Source organism: Cebus imitator, unplaced genomic scaffold (assembly GCF_001604975.1).
Source record: "Cebus imitator isolate Cc_AM_T3 unplaced genomic scaffold, Cebus_imitator-1.0 Scaffold79, whole genome shotgun sequence".
Lineage (NCBI taxonomy): Eukaryota > Metazoa > Chordata > Mammalia > Primates > Cebidae > Cebus > Cebus imitator.
In genome coordinates, this window is record NW_016107394.1 from 4,298,696 (window position 1) to 4,322,215 (window position 23,520).

The following is a 23,520-nucleotide window of genomic DNA, read 5'->3' on the forward strand; positions in this document are numbered from 1 at the left end:
AGTGCTGGGATTATAGCATGAACCACTGTGCCTGTCCTGCAACCTCAGTTTTCAATCTGCCTAAGAATCACCTGAGGAGCTTGTTTTGGTAAATAGACTGTTGGGTTCCACTCCAAAGGTTCTAATTCAGGAAATCTGGAGTGGAGCTCAGAAATCAGCATTTTAAAACAAGTTTCCCAAATGACTCTGATACAAATGGTTCTTGAGACGAGCCATGAGGAAACAGCCCTGGCTCAGTCAGGGTTCCTTCTCATATCCTGCCCATGGCCTTGTATTTACTCTGTAGGACTGTTTATGACAGTTTCTGAAAGTCTCAGACCCTGGTCCTAGATGAAAAAAAAAGATTAAAAAAATAAGAATAAAAATTTTTTTTAAAAAAGAAAGTAACCATTATCCACCTCATCTGCTAGATTGTCAGTTCTTTGAAGATAGGGATTGTCTTTTGCTCTAATAAAATCTTAGAACCAAAGTCTTAGAATTGAATCATCTTAGGGTTCTAGAATGTAAATTAAAAGGACTCTCAAGAATTTCCTAGTCAAATCCCTCATAAGCCTAATGAATCCTTCTTATTTCTTTATATTTGGAGACATATCACCCAGGCTGGAGTGCAGTGGTGTGATCTCAGCTCACTACAACCTCTGCCTTCCAGGTTCAAGTGATTCTTGTGCCTCAGCCTCCTGAGTAGCTGGAATTAAAGGCGTACCACCATATCCAGCTAATTTTTGTATTTTTAGTAGAAACAGGATTTTGCCATGTTAGCCAGTCTGGTCTCGAACTCTTGATCTCAAGTAATCTGCCCACCTCAGCCTCCCAAAGTTCTGGGATTACAGGTGGGAGTCACCACGCCCCACCTCTATTTCATTTTTGACATGAGGCTGTCCAGCTTCTCTTGCATACCTCTAGGGAGCTCATTGCCTGCAAGGCAGCCAGACAGCTCTGATTGCTAAGATGTTCTCACGTTTTAACAAAAACTGCCTCCTGTTGACATCTACCCTTTGGATCTTCCACCATTGGAGACATAAAAAAATGAAAATGGGCAATTTAAAGAGAGCGTGGTGAGGGTTTAGGAAATCAAGAAATAGTGCACTATGTCTGGCTAGCAATGGTGAGGATGGAAATTACCTGGGCTGACAGGGCAAGGGGAGGAAGGGGTTACTGGAACCCAGAGAGGGCAGTGGTGGGGAGAGCAATCAGGTTGGGGCTGTGGCCTTTGGTAGAGGCTAACCCACAGGAAGATAGCCAGGAGAACAAGTACCTCTCCCTCCCTTCCCTCCCATCCTGTGGTCTTCTACCACTGCCTCCTTTTGGCTCAGCCCAGACGGAAGCTCCAGAGCCAGGTGGCCCACTGTGGGTGGAGAAGGGTGGTGGGCCCATTCAGGGACAAGTGGAAGGATTCAGCACTGGCAGTGCAGCTGTGAGATGGGTGGGGTCCTTCCCGGTTCCTTTTCAGCCTGCTTGAGGCAAGGGGTGGGAGGAAGGAGTAGGAGAACTAAGGAATGTGGGAGGAGGCTGTGAACTTGGGTTTTCACCCCAGACAGGATTAGGAGGGGGACAATTTCAGTTCCTCAAACACCCACATGCTCTCTGTCATCTCCAGGCCTTTGCCTATGCTGTTCTCTCTGCCTGGAACACCCTTCTTCCTGGGGCTGGCTAACTCACCGTTAGATGCTACTTCCTCCCAGAAATCTCCCGTCCTAAATTAGATGCCTTTTTCTGTGTCCCCTGACTGCTCCCATCCCACTAGTCTCCCCTTTTTCACATGTATCATCCTTGTGTGGATCCCTTTTGCGGGGGAGGATACAGTCTGATATGGGAAGAATGGCCTCGACTTCATGAGCCTCCACATGATCAGGAAAACGTTGCTCTCACTGGGAGAGCCTCTAGTCCAAGAGAGGGCAATAGACGTAGCAGCCCCTGGGGGGATGAGTGCTGTTTGTTTTTTGGTGCTTCTAATCTTCTACCTCCAATGTCATCAATGTTTAGAAAGCAAGCAGTAGATATGGGTATCTTTACTGGAGCTCTGGCTGAACCCACAGAGAAAGGAGGGATCCTCTAATTACTCTTAGTGAAAAGAGACCACCTGAATGTTGCTGACACAGGCACAAGCCAATAAAGGGGTCAGCCAAGGGCCATAGGCTCTGGGACCTGGACCAAGTCACTGCCTCACTTTGAGCTTCTGTGTTCCTCACTTGCAAAACAAGAATTGTGGTCCTGCAAATCCCGCAGGGTTCCAAGGAGCAAATGGACACATGGCAGAGAAGGCACTTTGAAAACCGTGAAATGCTTATTATTGGCTTCCCCTCAGATTAGGAGCTCCTGGTAGGAGGGTCTGTGCCTCAGAGGTTATAGACATTTGTTATCCCGCCTAAGTAAATAGGATAATGTGGCAGCAAAACAAAATAAAAAGTGTTGACACTGACTTAAGCTTTGGTTTTAGAAGAATGTGTTTGAGCCTATTTTGGATTTTCGCAGAAGCAGGCCCTAGGCCATGGATTTGAGCACAAGTGGTTCATGTGTGATGTGATCCCGGGAAACATGATTAGGAGAGTGGGAAGTAAGACAGGAGAGAATGGAGCCTATAATAACGTGTACCCTTAGCAAGCTTAGCCCTGCTAGGGAACCCTAGAGGCCTGGGTAGAACACACATCCAGAGTTACCCCTCATTAGAGGCAAAGGGGCCAGGGGAGTCAGTCATTGGCCAAGGGCTGCTGGGGGACACGAATTCTTTAGCACGTCCAGCCTGACACATGGGCTGACAGACCCAGTGCCACCAAAAGTCCTGGGGCAAAAGGTGCAAATCCTGGCAGGTGGAAATAGACCCTTTCTTTTTCTTTTCTTTTCTCTTCTTTCCTTCCTTCCTTCTTTTTCTTTCTCTTTCTTCCTTCCTTCCTTCTCTTTCTTTTTCCTTCTTTCCTTTCTTCCTTTTCTTTACCCTTCCTTCCTTCCTTCTTCCTTCCTTCCTTTTTCTTTCTCTTTCTTCCTTCCTTCTCTTTCTTTCTTTCCTTCCTTCCTTTCTTTTCCCTCCCTCCCTCCCTCCCTCCTCCCCCTCTTCTCTCTTTCTCTCTTCCTCTCTTTCTTTCTTTCTTCTTTCAACGGGGTTTCACTCTGTCACTCAGGCTCCAGGCTGGAGTGCAGTGGTGGTATCTTGGCTCATTGCAGGCTTCACTTCCTGGATTCAAACTATCTTTTCACCTTAGCCTCCCAGGTAGCTAGAACTACAGGTGCACACCACCATGCCTGGCTAATTTTTGTATTTTTTGTAAAGACAGGATTTTGCCATGTTGCCCAGGCTGGTCTCAAACTCCTAAGCTCAAGTGATCCTCCTGCCTCGGCCTCCCAAAGTGCTGGTATTACAGGAGTGTGCCACTGCGCCCAGCCTGAAATGTCTATTTCCAACAGAGATTTGAAATGGCACTGAAATGGAAAGGCTAGGGGAATATACATGGGGCACCCAAAGCACCTGCTATAGTCTGGAGCAAGACAAGCACTTGATTTCCCGAGAACAGCTTCACAGCTCAGAGACTCTCATGACACTTCTTCTGCCTGGAACAAACTATGTTTTCTTATCTATCCCCAAATTCCTTACTTATCTTCTGAGGCCATAGTGGACATCTAATGTTTTGGCCTTCCCAGAATTCCTTCTTTTGGGAATGAAATGTATCTCTTCCCTTTGGGGAGTCACCTTTCCCTCCCTTGCTCTCAGCCCATATGGTTCAGGTGGGGCTAAGCCCCATCTTTTGGTTCCAAGGACTTCATGACCCTCCTTAGAGCAATGATTTGTCCAGAATCCTTCCTGGGCCTTGGGCTGCGTGTATATGAAAGTAGGGGTGGCTAAGCGATAGAATTTAAGTGTGGCAGCCATCTTTGGCACCACACAGGAGACAGTGAAGCCAATTTTGAGGTCAGCAGAGCTAAGGGATAGAGGAAGAAAAACCAAGTCCTGATGCCATTGTTTGAGTCCCTGGATCAATCTGTTCCTGAAGTCTATCCACAGTCTTTTCAGTTGTGCGATCTAAATATTCTCTTTTCACTTGAACCTAAAGTTCTCACTAATTCAGTGTCACTTTGAGCCTTTTCTGCCCTCATCCTTCCTTTTAAGACTTTGCATTTCTTTTACATCCCCACAGTTCCCTATGCAAGCTTCTCTCAGTTTGTGTAACACTTTACTTCATGTGTTTGTTTACGAGTGTGCCTTCTCTACAAGACTGTGACCTACTTGAAGATGGACCAAATTGGACCCATCTCTGCCCTCAGGGCCCAGCACAGGCTTGAACCTGGCCAGATGATACCATACATGTTGTCTTCAACTCCAAGCTACATAGATTAAGGGCACATTAGTCAATTGGAGCCTATGGAGACGAGGGTAGTGGCGTGGGGTCTGGAAGCCATGAAGAATGTAAGTAGAATCAGGAATGTTTAACTTGAAGAAGAGACCACTTCTAAGACAGAATTCATTTCCTGATTCCACAGACTGTTTTTAGGCACCTCCTCTGTGGGAGGCCCAGGACTGGGGGCTGAAGAGGCTACGGATGACATAGCTATAGTCCCGGCCTGGGGAGCTCAGTCTGGATGGGATGACGCATGGAAACAAGGAACTATAGTAGAGTGTGGTCAGTACCACCAGAGAGGGATGTAGAGCATGGCGAGGGAAGACCTTTCAGAGGTCTTGCAAGGGAGGCGGGGGGGAGAGGCAGGATTATTTGCCACAGTTAGTGGCAAATTTCAGTTTTGAGGAGTAACTTTCTAACAATCAGAACTGTGCAAGAATGGAAGGCTGCCTCAGGAGGTTGTAAATGCTCTGTGTCTGGAGGTGTGTGAGCAGTGCAGAGCTGGGACAACCACTTAACAGACAGACTGGATATATGTTTTTTCTTTTTCATCATTTTATTTTCAAATTGTCTATGTCTTTTAATGTTGAAGTATGTTTTTTTATAACAACATATAATTGCTTGCATTTATAAAAGGTCAACAAATGCTGCCTTTTAATGAGAGTATTTAGTCCATTTACATTCAATTAGTGGTATGTTTGGATTTGTCTATCATGGTATTTGATTTCTATTTCTATTTTCAGATTTTCATTTCTCTGCCTTTAATTGGAAAATTATTTTTATTCAATTTTATCTTCTACATGAATTAATTATCATTATTAATTTAATTTGTGTCACTTCTATTGAATTTCTGCGTAGGTCCATTTGTCTTATTTTTGGTGGCTGCTGTGTCAATGCATATACATCTTCTTTTTATCATAGCTTGCCTGTCAAAAATACTTTTGTACTTAGGAATAGAAGAATCTTAAAACAGTATGCTTACTTCTTTTTTAATTTTTGATACAGAGTCTTGCTCTGTTGCCCAGGCTGGAGTACAGTGGCACAATCTTGGCTCACTGCAACCTCCAACTCCTGGGTTCAAGAGATTCTTCTGCCTCCACCTCCCAAGTAGCTGGGACTACAGGCATGTGCCACGTCTCCTGGCTAATTTTTACATTTTTAGTAGAGGTTGGGTTTCACCACGTTGGCCAGGCTGGTCTCAAACTCCTGATCTCAAATGATATGCCTGTCTTGGCCTCTCAAAGTGCTGGGGTTACAGGTGTGAGCCACCATGCCTAGCCTTAAAACAGTATACTTCTAAATACCAACCTACTATCTTCATGGACATATATTTTACATTCATATGTGGTATAAATTTTACATTATATAGCATTATTTTGATCTTATAGTAGTTATGTTCTATAAAGTTGTTGAAATTGTGAACACTGAACCATGACTCCTAGAGGAAATAAAGAGTTAGGTTCCTGCTTGTTCCTGGTCACAACATTTTCTTTTTTCTTTTTCTTTCTTTCTTTTTTTTTTTTGATGTAGAGTCTCACTGTGTTGCCCAGGTTGGAGTGTAGTGGTTCCATCTTGCCTCACTGCAAGCTCTGTCTCCCGGGTTCAAGTGACTCTCCCACTTCAGGCCCCCGAGTAGCTGGGATTACAGGTGTGCGCCACCACACCCAATGAATTTTTGTATTTTTAGTAGAGACGGGGTTTCACCATGTTAGCCATTATCTAATAAGATAATGCATCTGGGAGATGATCATCACAAAAGAGAGAGAAAAAAAAGCTTGATATTACATGCCTCTTGCTGTAAGAACACACTATCACTTAGCAGCAAAAACAAAAAAAAAAAAAAAAACAAAAAAAAACTGAAAAGCAACAACAACAACGAAAACAACACCTGAATCAGACTAAGCCCCAGGAGCTGCCTTTCAACGTTCAGGAAACATACAAGACAGAGAGACACGTGAAATGATACCAGGAGGACACAATGAACAAAACCCAAAACTTGACAGGACAAACATCTGTTTCCTCAACAAATAACAAGAGGAGCAAAGATAAAAAGATGGAGGAGGAACTTGCAGATAATAAGAGATTTCTTTGGGAGGCCGAGGCAAGCAGATCATGAGGTCAGGAGATCGAGACCATCTCGGCCATGGTGAAACCCCGTCTCTACTAAAATACAAAAAATTAGCCTGGTGTGGTGGTGCACCTACAGTCTCAGCTACCTCAGGAGGGTGAGGCAGGGGAATTGCTTGAATCCGGGAGATGGGGGAGGTTGCAATGAGCTGAGATCGTGCCACTATACTCCAGCCTGGCGAAAGCAAGACTCCATCTCAACAGCAGCCTCTCCTACCCCGCCCGCTCCTCCCCACCGCCCCGCCAACCCCCTCTACTGAAAATCGTCTATAAAAAAAAAAAAAAAAAAAGAGATTTAGGAGACATTTGTGAGACACATGAACCAAATACAGTGTGTAGATCTTGTTTAGATCCTGATTTGAATAAAAAACCTGTTAAAAAAAAAGCAATTTGAGAAATGTGAATATTAACTGAATATTTGTTGATACCAAAGAAGTATTTTCTACATGTAGTGATGATGTTGTGGTTAAAGAGTTTAAAAAGAGTTGGGTATTTTTGATTTTTTTTGTTTTCGTTTTTGAGACAGGGTCTCACTCTGTCACCCAGGCTGGAGTGCAGCGGTGCAATCTCAGTTCACTGTAGCCTTGACCTCATAGGCTCAAGTGATCCTCCAACCTCAGCCTCACGAATAGCTGGAACTACACGTGTGCACCACCATGTATGGCTAATTTTTGTATTTTTTATAGAGACAGGGTTTCTTTTGGGAATACATATTGAAATATTTATAAATGAAATAGTATGATATCTGTTATTTGCTTCACAGTAATCTAGGGGGAGTTGGGAAGTGGGTACCAGTTTAGATAAACTCATCTGGCTGTGAGTTGATGGCTTTAGCTGCATGATGGTCATTATTGTATGTTTAAAATATTTTATAATAAAAAGCTTTAAGGCTGAACACAACACCTGTAATCCCAGCACTTTCAGAGATGGAAACAGGAGGATTGCTTAAGGCCAGGAGTTCAAGATCAGCCTCGGCAAAATAGCCAGATCCCATCTCTACCTAAAAAAAAAAAAGAGACAGGCATGGTGGCACAAGCCTAGCTGGCCCTAGCTACTTAAGGAGGCTGAGGTGGGAACATCACTTGAGTCCAGAAGGTCAAGGCTGCAGTGAGCCATAATCACACTGCTGCACTCTAGCTTGAGTGACAGAGTGAGAACCTCTTTCAACAACAACAACAAAAGGCTTTAAAAATAAAAAAGGCATTTGTTTTTCAAGTTGCCCACTTGGTTCTCTTCCAAGTGTACTTTCCTTCCTTTTGTTCCTGCTCTAAAGCTTTTTAACTTTGACTCCTGCTCTAAAACTTGCCTTGAAAAATAAAAAAGCATCCTAAGATGCTGGAAATTTAAAATTCAGGCATTACATCATTCATTACTGATAGGAGTATAAATTGGTGTAGCTTTTATGGAAGGCAATTTTAACAGTGTCTACTAAAATTAAAATGCACATGTCCTTTGACTTAGAAAACTGTGAAATCTCTCTCTCTCTCTCTCTCACAAACACACACACACACACACTCATATATAAATTCTTATTATAGCTTTGTTTATAAAAGCATAAGATTAGTAATAACCTAAATGTCCTCAGTAGAGACTAAATAAGTCATGGTCAATCATTCAGTGGAATACTACATAGTCACTGAAAGAATGAGGATGCCCATTATAAACTGATCTGAAACAATCACTCAAGGCAAGACTGTGTATAGGATACGCTTCTATATAAAAAAGAATGTGTATAGTCATGTACGCTTATATATGTATAAAATATCTCTGAAGTACGTAAATAAGACACTGTTCATTATGTAGGCCTCCAGGGAAGGGATCTGGGTTTACAGGAGAGAGAAGGGGAGGAGAAAGGTTTACATTTCAATGCCACCATTCTGCACCTTTTAAATTTTATTCTATATGTATGGATTATCTCTACTAAAAAATTTGATCAAAGTTTAAAAAATAAAATTAGGGCATTCAAAAATATAGTTATAAAGACTATCTAGCAATGTGGGAAAATGTTTGTAGTACGATATTTGGTTTAAAAGAGTACACAGAGAGAGTGGAATGTCTGGCTTTGGAGTAGGAACCTTCCTAGCACCAGTGACAAAAGACAGAATTAAATATGGGTGATGCTGAGAAAGGCAAGAAGATTTATATTCAGAAGTATGCTCAGTGCCACACTGTGGAAAATGAAGGCAAGCACAAGACTGGGCCTAATCTCCACCATCTCTTCAGGCGGAAAACAGGTCGGGCCACTGAATTCTCTTACACAGATGCCAGTAAGAACAAAGGCATCACCTGGGGAGAGAATATCCTGATGGAGCATTTGGAGAATCCCTAGAAATACATCCCTGGAACAAAAATGATCTTTGCCCACATTAAGAAGAAGGCAGAAAAGCAGACTTGATAGCTGATCTCAAAAAAGCTATGGAGTAATAGTTGGCCACTGCCTTATTTATTACAAAACAGAAATGTCTATGACTTTCTTCTGTGTACCATAATTTAATAGCTCTCATACACCAGAATTCAGATCATGAATGATTGACAGAATATTTTCTTGGCAGTCCTGAATTAAAACTAAAACATGGTTGTAGTTCAATGAGTATGTTTGGTTTTTTGAATTTTAATAGTAATTCCAATTCAGTAAATGCTATCACTGTTTACCCCTTCTAAAGGTATGATTAGACTTCATTAGTAATGTTCAACTTTTCAAATATGGTGAATGCTATCTTAAAGCTTATTTGAGATTGGGCCGGGCCTGGTGGCTCAAGCCTGTAATCCCAGCACTTTAGGAGGCTGAGGTAGGTGGATCACTTTACGTCAGGAGTTCAAGACCAGCCTGGCCAACATGGTGAAACCCCATCTCTACTAAAAACACGAAAATTAGCCAGGGGTGATAATGCATGCCTGTAATCCCAGCTACTCTACTCAGGAAGTTGAGGCAGGGGAATTGCTTGAACCCAGGAGGTGGAGGTTGCAGTGAGCTGAGATTATGCCACTGCACTCCAGCCTTGGCAACAGAGCAAGACTCCATCTCAAAAAAGACAAAACAAAACTTACTGGAGATTGGTTTTATATCTAGATTAACATAACTGGTTATTGTGAATATATTTAAATACTGAGGAAATTTCTTCACTGTCTCAGAACCCAGCAAGATTCACCTGTGTTTTGTGCTTACTTGCTTCTTAAAGGCAAGGGTTGAAGATATTGTAGCAATGTCTATATTTTCAGCCTCAACTATGCCAATCTAATTTGAATTCCCTGTATCTAAAATGCTTTCTTTTACTTATTGATAGTGTGGTTTATGTGTAATATCAAATAAAGATTATTTAACACTTCTCACATTTTATAGATGATCGATAAGGTCAGATGCTCTAAATTAGTAGCAAATTAAACTCCACTCTTGAATTCTTTACCCTCTTAAGTCAGACTAAGTTGTAATGTAGGATTGTCTTTAAACAGCCATTCAGAAACATAAAACTGTACAACTGCTGTGTATTTGCAATTGGGAATGGTGCTTCTGCCAACTTAAAAGGATTAAAGTAGAGGAGATATACACACATTTAAAAATTATGTGTGATCATAAGATTTAAAATAAAAATAAAATCACAGATGATGAAAAAAAGTATAGAAAATTTTGTCCACATATTAGAAGTTTATAAAAATATGCCTGCTCATGATCAAATACTGAAAACACACATAAGTGAAAAGGATTGTGTTAGGTGGAAATACAAGGTTTTTTTTTTAACTATAGATATTATAAAGTGGTATGATAATATGTACAGTAGGTGACAATTTGGTTAAAAATAATCAGATTTAGATTACAAATATCTGACTTCCTGGGAGTTTTCAGAGAGAGACTTTTACACAAAGCGAGGTGCCTGACACTGGGTCACGCTGCCAGAGCTGGCTCTGTTCAGTTTCCTGCCAGCCTCACTGGGGGAACAAGACGCTGGACCAGTAACTGCAGCTGGTCACGTCCTCACTGTCAGCACTCATTCGCCAGACTCTGAACAACTGTTTATTTTGAGGAGAAGACTCTGAACAAACAAGAAGAGGCTTTTTTGAAGGAGGAAAACCAGGGTGTTAAATATCCTCCTTCATACACTCAGCTTCCTTCCTTAAGGAAGGGCTCCAGTGGGAAACCGGAGGTGGGATCTGTCCAAGCAGGAAGGAGAACCAGGAACCTGCAGCAGTAGCCTGACCTGATGCCACAGCTAGACCTCAGCCTAACTCTGGCCTCCTGTTCTGTATCCTCCCGCTTTGCCTACCCCCACACCACCTGTTACTGGGGGCTCCTCCAGCAGGCCTCACCCTTCCCTTATCAACAACATGACCTCTCACATGGCACTTGGCCTCTCAGAGCCTTGGTTTTCTCATTCACAAAATAACTTTGCCTATTTTGCTGAGTTGCCAGAGGAAGAGACTGCCAGAGGATGAGACAGTCATGTTGCCCCATTGTGTGGCTCTGCACCACTTCTTCTCTCCTTCTCAGTCTTCTTGGCCCATTCCTCCATGCCAGCCTGTGCCTCACACAGCCTCACACTTACCAGTCCTCTCCTTATCACACTTATCGGTCCTTTGCTCTCCTCTCTCTTAGAGCTCTACACCTAAACCTTCACTCATCCCACTCATGCTCCAGACACAATTGCCTCTTGGCTCTCTCTGCTTGCCTCTCCCATGAGTATCTCTAACTTGATTTATCAAAATCTGAACTCATCGTCTTCCTCACCAAACTTGGTCCTTATCTGGTGTTCGCCATCACAGCAGTATCTTTAGCATCCATCCACCCAGCTGCTCAAGCAAGAAACCTTGACTCTACCCCGACATTCATGGATAGGAGCAGCAGTGGCAGGAGCTATAGCAGCCATTTTCCACCATGTAGCCTGGGAAATAGAGAAAGCTGGACTGAAACAAGACAAAATGAAGCAAACACATACCCAAAGCATGACAGAGAGTGGGGTGGAAAAGACTACCTGGGTTCCTAGAGGGCTTCAAACTCTGGTTCTGTTCTTGAGCCCAGCTGCTGCCTTACTCTTAGATTCTATGACACTCCATCCAATACCTTTTTCAACAACCCCCACTCTTCTTCTTTTTTTTTTTAAGGCTTATGTTAGAATTGGGTTTATACACTTGCAAATATAAGAGTTCTGATTAATATAAACAATTACATTAGTTATAGCAGGCTAGGTTGTGCTATGACATTTAAGTGGCTGAACTCCAATGCATGTCTATCGTCAGAGGGCTCTGCTCATTGCAGCCCTCAGGAAGCAGCTACCATCTTCAATGTTGTTGATCACTGATCCAGAAACTCTGAAGGGCCTGGCACCAGCCAGTCAATGCTCCAGCTCAGAAGTGACAGGCCACCTCCATTCATAAATTAACCAGGAAAAGTTAACCTTTGCCCTACTCAGCCATGTGGGGGCCACAAAGCACAATCCTGCCGTGTGTCAAGAAAGCAGAGAGCTGGAAATATTTGATAAAGAAACTATCATACATTTTCTTCTGCCTATTCTGTGCTAGGCCCTGAATTAAGGGCCAGGGACACAGGAATGAATAAATCATGGCCCCTTCTTAAAGGGCTCCCCATGACCATGGTATAAAACCAGTGCTATGATGGGTCCACTGAGAGTCTGCTGTGTCTCAGAACAAAGGAACGTCTAGATTAGGGGTCACCAACTCAAATGCCTACAGGGACCAGGAAGCTAATGTTAACAAGTGGGGAAGGGAGGAGAGGTGTTTCAGCTAACTGGAAAATGCAATTTTAAAAACATACCTGCTTCTGGCCGGGTACGGTGGCTCATGCCTGTAATCCCAGCACTGTGGGAGGCCAAGGAAGGTGGATCACTTGAGGTCAGGAGTTCAAGACCAGTCTGGCCAACATGGTGAAACCCCATCTTTACTAAAACAAAAATTATCTGGGCATGGTGGCGAATGCCTGTAATCCCAGCTACTTGGGAGGCTGAGACAGGAGAATGACTTGAACCTGGGAGGCGGAGTTTGCATTAAGCCAAGATCGCGCAACTGAACTCCAGCCTGGGCGACAGTGAGACTCTATCACAAAACAAAACAAAAAACAACAAACCCACCATACCTGCTTCCAATTGTCAGGCAGATGGCCCAATGTTTCTAGATCTCTCCAATTTTCATGAGAAGCCAGAAAACCGAATTTTTACATGACAATTTCCCATTTTTTAAATGTTGGCAATTATTAAACTTAACCAGATACATACACACATATATAAAATCCCATAAGGCAAAGACAACACGTCTGCAGGTCAGCACCATGAGGGCCAGTTTATGTCCCCCAAATCCAGCACAGGGAGCAACAGTTTCCTGGGCTCTGTGTTGGTCTGTCCACAGCAAGACTGCTATCTTCAGCCATGAGCACTGCACCTAAAGGGATACACATGAGCTGGGGTTGGTGCACAGGCAGGTGGGCAGGATGGGAGGAGACTTTAAATAGTTCAATTCCCCTTAATATTTTCAAATAGCCTTCTGTATGTCAAGCCCAGTGCTACGTGCTGGAGATGCAGAAGAAAACAAGACAGAAGCAGCTCTACTCCTGCAGAGCCTATTGCCTTGAGAGGAACTCAAAGGATCTAGGATAATTTCCCTGGAGAAGGCTCATGGAAGACAGATGGTAATTTCCCTGGAGAAGGCTCATGGAAGACAGATGGTAATGATAAGGTTTACTGAGCTTTCACTCTGTGCCCACAATACCCTCAATGCTTTACCTATAATTATGTCACCTAATTTTTACCACTATCCTTGTTTCATGTAATGAAACTGAGGTTCAGGAAGGTTAAGTGAATTAGCCATTACAACTGTGTACAGATTCTCTATGCTCCAGAAAAATAGAACAGGCTGTCAGAGGACAGCATGTACTTAAGAGGTTAACACAGTATGACAGTATGTGGCATTATAAATAAGTGCTGAGTACGTGCCTATTTCTTTTCCAGTCTGTGGAAGCATTCAATAACAAGTTGTATGGTCAATTGTTAGGGTGACTAGAGAGGGAGGCTGAGTACCAGACAGGTAGAAACACTGTGCAAGGCCTTCCATCTATGAGAATCTAACTCCACATCTCCTAGAATAATTATTTCCCTTTTTGGCAGTAATAACACAATGTAATTATCAACGACTCCTCATTCCCACCCCCTCATAGCAGCAGTGGCCCTGTGGATGGAAAACTAATGCCCAGGAAGAATATGGACCAAATTACAACCATCACGCAACTAATATTGATGGAATGGCCATGGCACATAAACCATATTGTTCCAAGCTCTAAATCAGTGTGCACAGCAGGAAAAGAGCATGAGAAAGGGGATTATAACTAAGACTCAGTGCTGGCTTTGGCATTAATTTACTTTGACTTTGAGAAGTTTCTTTTCCTAAGCTGTGGTTTCATCTCTTAACAATGAGGACTCAAAAGTCCTTTTCAGCTTGAATAATTGATATAAATTATTTGCATTAAAAAATCAGACCTCAGATGTAGGAGGATTCACCTTTCTTCCTAGAAGCCAGTGAGACCACAGAACCCTGGAAACTCGAAAGGACTTTAGATGTGAGACTGGCTGGTCTAAGGCACCATTCTCATATGACCAACAAGCACTTTTAAAACACAGCTAGTCCAAAATGAGGTGTGCTATAAGTGTAAAATACACACTATATTTTGAAGACTCAGCATGAGGAAAAAAATGTGAAATCTCTCAAGGAAACATTTATATTGCTTTATATTGATATTTTTGTATATTAGGTTAATTAAAATTAACATGATAGACCAGGCATAGTCCAACATTATAGACCAACCTGTAGTCCCAGCACTTTGTGAGGCTGAGGCAGAAGGATCTCTTGAGCCCAGGAGTTTGAGACCATCCTGGGAAACATAGTGAGACCCCATTTCTAAAAAAAAAAAAAAAAAAAGAAAAATTAACATCACCCATTTCTTTTACCTTTTTAGCATGGATCCTAAAAAATGTCAAATTACAATGTGGCTTGCCTTATATTTCTATCAAACAGCACTGGTTTAAGGGAAAACTGAAGACCAGAGAGAAAACAACTTTTCCACAGAAGCAGAACTGGAAACAAGGTCCCCTGCCTTCTCAAAGTTCTTTCCACTCTTGATAGGTTGTTAATAGCCATTCTTCAAGATGGTCCCTAATAATCCTCACCTCTTGTCACCCTAGTGAAGTCCCTCCCACACTGAACAGGGCTCATCTGTTAGAAGACTACAGAAATGACTGTGTGACTTCTGAGGCTGGGTCATCAAAGACATTATGGCTTCCAGTTTGTCTCTCTTTGGTGTGACTTGTTGTGGGGGAAGCCAGTTGCCCTGTCATGAAAACAATCAAGCATCCCTATAGAAAGGTCCTCATGGTGAGGAACTGAGGCCTCCTGTCAACAACCGTAACCAGCCAGGCATGTGAGTGCACCATATAGGGAGCTGACCCTCCAGCCCAGCCAATCCTTTGAATGACTGCAGTTCCAGCTGACATCTTAACTGCAAGTTCGTGGGAGACCCCAACCTAGAAACACCCAGCTAGGCTTCCCCCAAATTCCTGACCCACAAACAATGAGATAATCAATGTTTACTGTTGTTTTAAGTCACACAGCGACAGATAATACGCAGGCTTGCAGGCTTACAAACTTAGAGGTCTCGTAAGAAAAACTCCCTTCTATCTTTGGCATTTGTACAGTATGAGAAATTGTTCTTGTTCTTCCTCCAGTCTTGGGCCTAGTTCAGAGTAACCCAACTAAAAACTGCTAAATTATCAAACTTGAGGAGTCAAACCCAGGAAAACAAGATCCCATTTTATTCTTTGAAGGTTCTTCCCATTTCCCTTTATTGCAGAAAGAACCCAGGTCTCTTGAGAATGAAAAAGCACCACATCACATCACCTTCACCTGGGCCTTTCAGATTTGATTCCCACAAAACCAAAGGAACTAGAGCCCAGAATTGCCCAGTTAGACATAGTATTGAGGAAGTAACAATTGAGAAATGACAATCTATGACATCTGAATTTCTCTGGGACACTGCTGTCAACAGTAGTACTAATATTTTACACAGTGTGTGTTGCTTTTCACATTGTTTTCACATCAAGTATTTCTGGGGGGAGGGGAGCCATAAATAAAACAGGATACATATGAAAACAGTGGCTCAGGGCTCATGATTTGTCCTTTGTTTCATCATCAGTGAATGACAGGCCAGGTCTAAAATCTGGGTTTCAGTAGGTGACTCAAGTCAGACTTGGTGCTTGCCAAGGCAGGAGCATCCTGGCTGTTATGAGTGCTCTTCAGCTGGGGCTGTCCTCTGAGATCAGTGTGCACTTGTAGATCTCCTTAAAGGCCACAAGGAAGGGTGGCATTATTTCATCCACGGTGATGTGCGTCTGGAGCTCCTTACTCAAGGAAGTGACACCTGTCCCAACCAGCCCGCAGGGCACGATGTGCTCAAACCATGTGAGGTCCGTCGAGCAGTTGAGAGCCAGGCCGTGGGATGTGATGTGCCTTCCACAGCGGACTCCTGCAAGGCAAGTCAAGGGGTCTTAGAGTAGACACCCTGCACTTCCCGGGCTTCGGGATCCCTCTCAGGGCGATGAGAGAACTGGACTAGATCACTGGTTTTCAATTTTTGTTTCTGAGAAACAAGGGGTTCTGCGCAGATGGGAAAAGAAAACAAATGAAGGGAAGGGGTACTTGGCTTCAAGGAAGCTGCACTTATCATGAGGATTCCAGAAAATGTGTTTTAACACAGATTCCGATGCTTTAAAATAAAATTGAAAATTAGCACTTATTGTCATAACGTTGTGATTCCCAGGAAATAACCTGGCAATTCACCTCTCCAGTCTCTCCATTCACATTAAGCGTGTTGGACTAGATGACGAGAGGAGCCTTCTGCCTCTGAATATAAGATATCTGTGAAGAAGCTTAAAAACTCAAACGCTTCAGTGAGTTTTCTGTGGTAAAAACAAAAACAAACAAACAAACAAACTGAAACGCAGCGGGTAGTTGTAATTCAAAGCCGCGCTAGATACGTCTCCTCCCGGCTCGAGCTCTACCCTCGCCTCCTTTGGTCCAGTCCCGTCAGACCCCGCCCCCAGGCCTCAAGCTACGCCCCTGGCTCTCAGGTCCCGCCCCGCCTCACGGCGCTCACCAATCGCGCAGATCTTGCGCTCGTCCAGCCAGACTCCGGTGTAGGGCGGGGGCCGCGCGCGGGCGCCCTGCAGGCCCTGGAGCTCGCACAAGCGCACTGCGCACGCCTCCAGCGCCGCTACGTGCTTGCGCAAGCGCAGGCCGAAGCGCCGCAGGTCGAGCACCGGGTGGCAGAGCAGCTGGCCTGGGCCGTGGAAGGTGGCCAGGCCGCCGCGGCCTGTGACGCGCACCTCGGCGCCTAAGGCCTGTAGCCGCGCAGTTTCCTCGGGCGTGAGGCCGCCGCGCAGTCCGGTAGTGTACACGGGCCCTGCGGGCTCGCAGAGCAGGAGTGCGCCCGCCTCAGTCCCCGACAGGCCCTCAGTGCCTAGTTCGGTCTGTAGCCGCCGCAACCAGCGGTCCTGCAGCCCCAGCAGCTCGGTGTACGGGACCCGACCCAGACGCACCAGCCGAAGAGCCGGTTGCTGCATCGCGTCCACCGCTGTGTCCGCGGGGCCCCGCCCTCTGCTTGAGCCTGGGGCGTGGCTTGAGGGGCGGGGACGCAGGGGTGCACCCTGAGCCGCGGCTCCCAGGTTCGTGTCAAAAGGTGGAAGAGGGGGCTGTGTGATCCCACGACCCAACTCAGGGTAGGCCTCATCCATTCATTCAACAACCAGTATTCAGTGCCTCCTATGTTCTGCAGGGCCTGCTGTAGGCGCTGGATACAGCGTTGCGTAGCGTACGAGAAAGATCTATCCTGGTAAGCTTACATTCTTACAGCAGACGTTAAGTAAGTGTTAAGTAAATAAGGTTATTTCACTTATAAGGTGTTAAGTGCTATGAAAATAAAAATAAAACAGGGTAACGTGTGTGTCCTGGGTTGAGCCCCTGGGGGATGCAAGAGGGTGATTAGCTTTCCTACAAGATTATTTGTGGGGGTAAGCAGAACTTCAAGATCAGCACCTATAAGAAAGTGAAGGAAGCAAGAATTTGTAGGCAGAGGGAGAAGCCTGCAAAAGCAGTTGCAGCAGAGGCCTTGACCAATCTCAAGGGATGCTCTGAGCCTAGGATGACCCTTCAGAGTAGTTCCAAATTAAAGCAAGGAGGCCAGAAACTCATATCCTTGCATTGGTCAGTCATGGTGGATACAGGCTACACCTGGAGAGGCGATGTGAATTTTTTGGTTTTTTTCTTTTGGTTTTTTTTTTGGGGGGGGGGGGTTTGGTGAGACTGCGTCCCTTGGTGGAGGGCGGACCCCAGAGAAGGACTCAGTTGTGAATCATCAGCAACCAACTCCAGAAGCTGAGGGAATGACTGTCTAGGCCCTGAGGGAGTGACTGGACCACAGCATCAGCTGTGTTGTGCTCTTGGAGGATCATTTAAACAAGCCTGAATTAATTCAATGAACTTTAACTGAGGAGTTTTCAGACACCATAGGTGCCTGGAAAACATTTCTTAAACGTAGACATAAAGATCCTAAGCAAATATTAGCAAACCAAATCCAGCAGTTTCTAAAAGGATTAACACATCATGATGAAGTAGGGTTTATCCCGGGAATGCAAGGTTGGTTTTGCATTCTAAAATCAAACAATATGATTTACCTTAAAAGAGAAAAGCCTTCATTGGAAGAAATAATAAAACAAAAATAATTAAGAAAAGAAAAGCTATGATTATACATACAGATAAATCTGTTGGCAAAAATAAACACCTCTTCTGACCAAAATACTCACCAAACTAGGAATAGAAGAGAAATTTTCCAGTTTGATGAAGCACTTAAATTAGGGTTTAGACAAGAGAAACCACATGTGTAATATTTTAATTAAATGTTTTATTTGAGAAAATTGGAGACTTAGGCAGTTGTAAGGAATAATACAGACAGATTATATGTACGCTTTACCCAGCTTCCCCCAATGGAAACACCTTGCAAAACTGTAGTACAATATCACAACCAGGATACTGACATTGATACAGTCAAGATGCAGAACATTTCCATCACCACAAGGTTCCCTCATATTGCTCTTTGTAGTTACACTGTTTCTTAATCCCTGGCAAACATCTGTATTGTATGGATGGAATCATATGGTATGCAACCTTTTAGAATTTTTTTTCACTCAGCATAATTCTCTGGAGACTCATCCAAGTGTTGCATGTATCAATAGTTTATTTCTTTTAATGAGTAGTAGTCCATAGTTTGAATGTATCACAATTTGTTTAGCCATTTACTCGCTGAAGAACACCTGGGTTGTTTCCAGTTTTAAGATATTCTGAGTAAAGGTACTGTAAACATTTGTGTACAGGTTTTTGTGGGAACATAAGTTTTCACTTCTCCAGAATAAATGCCCAGGAGTGCAGTTGCTGGGTTGCATGTTAGTTACATGTTTCTTTTTTTAAGAAGCTGCCAAAATGCTTTCCAGAGCAGTTATTCCATTTTACATACTCACTGCCAGTATGAATGATCCAGTTTCTCTGCATCCTCATTAGCATTAGCTTTTATTTTGGCCATTCTAATAGGTGTGTGGTAGTATCTTATTGTGATTTTAATTTGTGTTTCCCTATTGACTAATGATGTTAGACATCTTTTCATGTGCTTATTTTCCATGTGTATATTCCCTTCAGTGAAATGTCTGTTCATGTCTTTTGTCCATTTTCTAATTTTTTTGTGTGTTGTTGAGTTTTGAGATGTCTTTATATAGTCTAGATATTAGCCCTTTGTCAAATATGTTCATTGTAAATAGTTTCTCACAGTGTATGGTTTGTTATTTTCATCGTCTTAACAGTATCTTTTGAAAAGCAAAAGTTTGTCATTGTGATAAGGTCCAATTTATCCACCACTTCTTTTATTGATTATGCTTTTGGTTTAATAAAAAAAAAGCATCTGGTCCAGATAAGGACTCGGCCCAGCCTTAGATCCCGAAGACCTTCTGGTGTCTATTTTTTATAAGATTTTTTATTTTACATTTAAGCGTATGATACATTTTGAGTTAATTTTTAAAACAGGTGTAAAACTTTGGCAGTTGTTGCTGTTGTTCTTTTTTGTTTATTTGCATATGCATGTTACATTGCACCAACACCATTTGTTCAAAAGGCTATGTTTCCTCCATTGAATTGTTTTTATACCTTTTTCAAAACCAATTGGACATATTTGCATGATCCTGTTTCCGGTTTCTGTATTCTGTTGCATTGATCTATGTATTTATTCCTCTACCAATACAGGTTGAGCATCCTTAATCTAAAAATCTGAAATCTGAAATGCTCCAAAATCCTTAACTTTTTGAGTGCTGACATTGTGCCACAAGTGGAAAATTTCATACCTGATGTTATGTGAGTTGCAGTCAAAACACAGATGCACAACACACAGTTTACACAACATCCCCAATGAAAAAAAGACCCTCCCAGCTCATTTCTGCTGCAGTTTTTCTGCCCACACCTGGATTTCCCCATGCATCCCCACAAAGAGTAATTAAATGGCATGTGTGCAGGCTGGACACACTAACAACAGGTTTCCCACAATGCTCCACATCGGGACAAGACCTATGTGCATTACTCATTGCATTTTTTTGCATATTCTCTGCTGTGTGGTGTAAATATATTGTTGAAAATGTCAAAAAGATCTGAAGATAACCCTGTGAATATCAGTGATAAGAAAAAGAGGAAGCATTTATGTTTATCTATAGCACAGAAAGTCAAGTTGTTGGAAAAACTGGACAGTGGTGTAAGTGTGAAACATCTTACAGAAGAGTATGGTGTTGGAATGACCACTATATATGACCTGAAGAAACAGAAGGATAAACTGTTAAAGTTTTATGCCGAAAGTGATGAGCAGATATTAATGAAAAATAGAAAAACACTTCATAAAGCTAAAAACGAAGATCTTGATCGTGTATTGAAAGAGTGGATTCGTCAGCGTCGCAGTGAACACATGCCACTTAATGGTATGCTGATCATGAAACAAGCAAAGATCTATCACAATGAACTAAAAATTGAGGGGAACTGTGAATATTCAACAGGCTGGTTGCAGAAATTTAAGAAAAGACACGGCATTACATTTTTAAAGATTTGTGGTGATAAAGCATCGGCTTGTCATAAAGCAGCAAAGAAATTCACTGACAAGTTCAGTAATAATGACGAACAAGATGGTGACTTTGAAGGATTCCATATGTCAAATGAGAAAAAAATAATGTCTGACCTCCTAACGTATACAAAAAATATACATCCAGAGACTGTCAGCAAGCTGGGAGAAGAGGATATCAAAGATGTTTTTAACAGTAATAATGAGGCTCCAGTTGTTCATTCATTGTCCAATGGTGAAGTAACAAAAATGGTTCTGAATCAAGATGATCATGATGAAGATGATGGTGACACTGCAGAAAAAGTGCCTGTAGACGACATGGTAAAAATGTGTGATGGTCTAATTCAAGGACTAGAGCAGCATGCATTCATAACAGAACAAGAAATCATGTCACTTTATAAAATCAAAGAGAGACTTCTCAGACAAAAAGCATCATTAATGAAGCCGATGACTCTGAAAGAAACATTTAAAAAAACCATCCAACGGAATGCTTCCTCATCTCTACAGGACCCACTTCTTGGTCCCTCAGCTGCTTCTGATGCTGCTTCTCACCTAAAAATAAAATAAAATACAGTGTACAGTAACCTTTTAGTCAAAACACAGCATTCTACTTGGAAACTGAAAGCCTACTGTTATTCCTTGTTGCTGTTGCTTAACAGCTGTTACAGGTATTCTGGTGACACTACTGTGCTAACTCACTTAACTTGAATTCTTTTTATGTATTCAGGTTAAGTGAGTCAGCACAGTATTTTTGACATACTTGTATGTCATATTTTTTACTGTTAAGTACTTATGTGTGAATAAGTGTAAGAAAATGATTGTTTATTGGTAGCACATAAATTCAGAATCAGGAATGATGGTGATGCCAAACAATCACAGATCATCCACATGGGTGGCTGAGGTGTTAACACCTTTGCTTTCTGATAGTTCAGTGTACCCACACTTTGTGTCATGCTGAAATTATTAAAAATATTTTATAAAATTACCGTCAGTCTGTGTATAAAGTGTATATGAAACATAAATGAACTTTGTATTTAAACTTCGATCTTATCCTCAAGATATCTCATTGTGTATGTGTAAATATTTCAAACTAAAAAAAAATCTAAAATCTAAAACCTGAAACACTTCTGATCCCAAGTATTTCAGATAAGGAATATTCAACTTGTACTGCAGTCTTGATTGCTGTAACTATATAATCTTGAAATCAGGTAGCCTGATTTATCCCACTTTATTTTTTCATCAAAGTTGTTTTAGTTATTCTAGTTCCTTTGCCTTTCCGTACAAATTTTAGAATGATTTGTATGTCTAAAAAATATTGTTGGTCGATCTGGATTGGTGGCCATTAAAAAATGTTGTTGGGATTTTTATAGGAATTGCATTAAATTTTTATATCAACTCAGGGAGAATTGACAAATTTGCCTCACTGGGTCTTCCAGTCCATGAACACAGTATCTGACACCATTTATCTAGATCTCCTTTGACTTGTTTCACCAGTGCTTTGTAGCTTTCATTGTTTCATCAATGCTTTGTAGCATACAAATCCTGTGTGCTAGATTTATACCTAAGTATTTCACTCTTTTTTGAGTGATTGTAAATGATATTTAAAATTTCAGTGTCCATTGCAAGTATATAGAAATGCAGTTGATTCTTGTATATTTATCTTGGGTCCTACTTTTTTGCTAAACTCACTTGTTAGTCCTATAAGGTTTTTTGTTTTTTTTTTTTTTTTTTTTGGTGATTCTTTAGGATTTTTTGTGTAGACCATCATGTTACCTGCAAATTAGGACAGTTCCATTTTCTTCCTTTCTGATAGATATGCTTGTAATTTCCCTTTTTTGCCTTATAGCACTGACTAGAACTTCAGTACTATGTTGAATAAGAGTTAGTAATAGCAGACATCCTTGCCTTGTTTCCAGTTCTGGAGGGAAAACATTCAGTCTTTCACATTAAACATAATGTTAGTTATAGATTTTTGGTAGATGCTCTTTATCAAGCTGAGGAAGTTCTCGCTTTGTTCCTTTTTTTCTCAGAGCTTTTATCATGAATGGTGTTGAAATTTGAGAGAACTTTTTCTGTACTGATTGATAGAATCATGATTTTTCTTTAGCCCATTTATGTGTGCATTACATTGACTGATTTTTTGAATGTTGACTAGTCTTGCTTAGCTAGAATAAATTCCAGCTAAGCAAGAAATTCTTTTACTACATTGTTGCATTTGATTTGGGAATATTTTGTTGAGGATTTTTTGCATCTAAGTTTATGAGGGATATTGCCTGTAGTTTTCTTTCTTTTGTACTTCTTTGCTTGATTTGATAGAAGGGAAATACTAGCTTCATAAGATGAATTTTTAAATCTTCAACTTTTAAGTTTAGGGGTACATGTGCAGCATGTGTAGGTTTGCTACATAGGTAAGCTTGTGCCATGATAATTTGTTGCATAGATTATTCCATCACCTAGGTATTAAGCCCAGCATCCATTAGCTATTCTTCCTGATGTTCTCCCTTTCCCCGCCTGACCCTGACAGGCCCTGGTGTGTGTTGTTCCCCCACCATTTGTCCATGTGTTCTCATCATTCAGCACCCACGTACAAGTGAGAACATGTGGTATATGGTTTTCTGTTCCTGTGTTGGTTTGCTGAGGAAAATGGCTTCCAGCTCCATCCAAGTCCCTGAAAAGGACATGATTTTGTTCCTTTTGTTGCTGCATAGTACTCCATAGTGTACCACATTTTCTTTATCCAGTCTATCATTGATGGGCATTTGGATTGATTTCCATGTGTTTGCTATTGTGAATAGTGCAAATGAACATACATGTGCCTGTATCTTTATAATAGAATGATTCGTATTCCTTGGGGTGCATACCCAGTAATGGGATTGC

General features: G+C 42.0%; 2 protein-coding genes across 5 annotated transcripts; one reads left to right on the top strand and one right to left on the bottom strand.

The window, feature by feature from the left end:
• Positions 1-15,237: 15,237 nt before the first annotated feature.
• On the bottom strand, positions 15,238-17,277 carry LIPT2 (lipoyl(octanoyl) transferase 2). Of its 2 annotated transcripts, none has more exons than XM_017532985.2 (2): positions 16,600-17,277; positions 15,238-15,969 (listed from the first exon to the last, which is right to left on the bottom strand). In XM_017532985.2, the coding sequence occupies exons 1-2, from the start codon at positions 17,234-17,236 to the stop codon at positions 15,740-15,742; spliced, it is 867 nt and encodes a 288-aa protein (XP_017388474.1). In that variant the 5' UTR covers positions 17,237-17,277; the 3' UTR covers positions 15,238-15,739. The 2 variants fall into 2 exon arrangements, with proteins under 2 accessions (XP_017388474.1, XP_037596056.1); XM_037740128.1 differs by having other exon boundaries at positions 15,850-15,966; positions 16,559-17,277.
• LOC108307575 lies at positions 16,802-22,010 on the top strand. Of its 3 annotated transcripts, XM_017532983.2 has the most exons (3): positions 17,048-17,167; positions 17,278-17,364; positions 19,788-22,010. In XM_017532983.2, exon 3 carries the CDS (start codon positions 20,173-20,175, stop codon positions 21,208-21,210), a length of 1,038 nt encoding a protein of 345 aa, XP_017388472.1. In that variant the 5' UTR covers positions 17,048-17,167; positions 17,278-17,364; positions 19,788-20,172; the 3' UTR covers positions 21,211-22,010. The 3 variants fall into 3 exon arrangements, with proteins under 3 accessions (XP_037596055.1, XP_017388472.1, XP_017388473.1); XM_037740127.1 differs by having other exon boundaries at positions 16,802-17,334; XM_017532984.2 differs by lacking the exon at positions 17,278-17,364 and having other exon boundaries at positions 17,052-17,167.
• Positions 22,011-23,520: the final 1,510 nt, after the last annotated feature.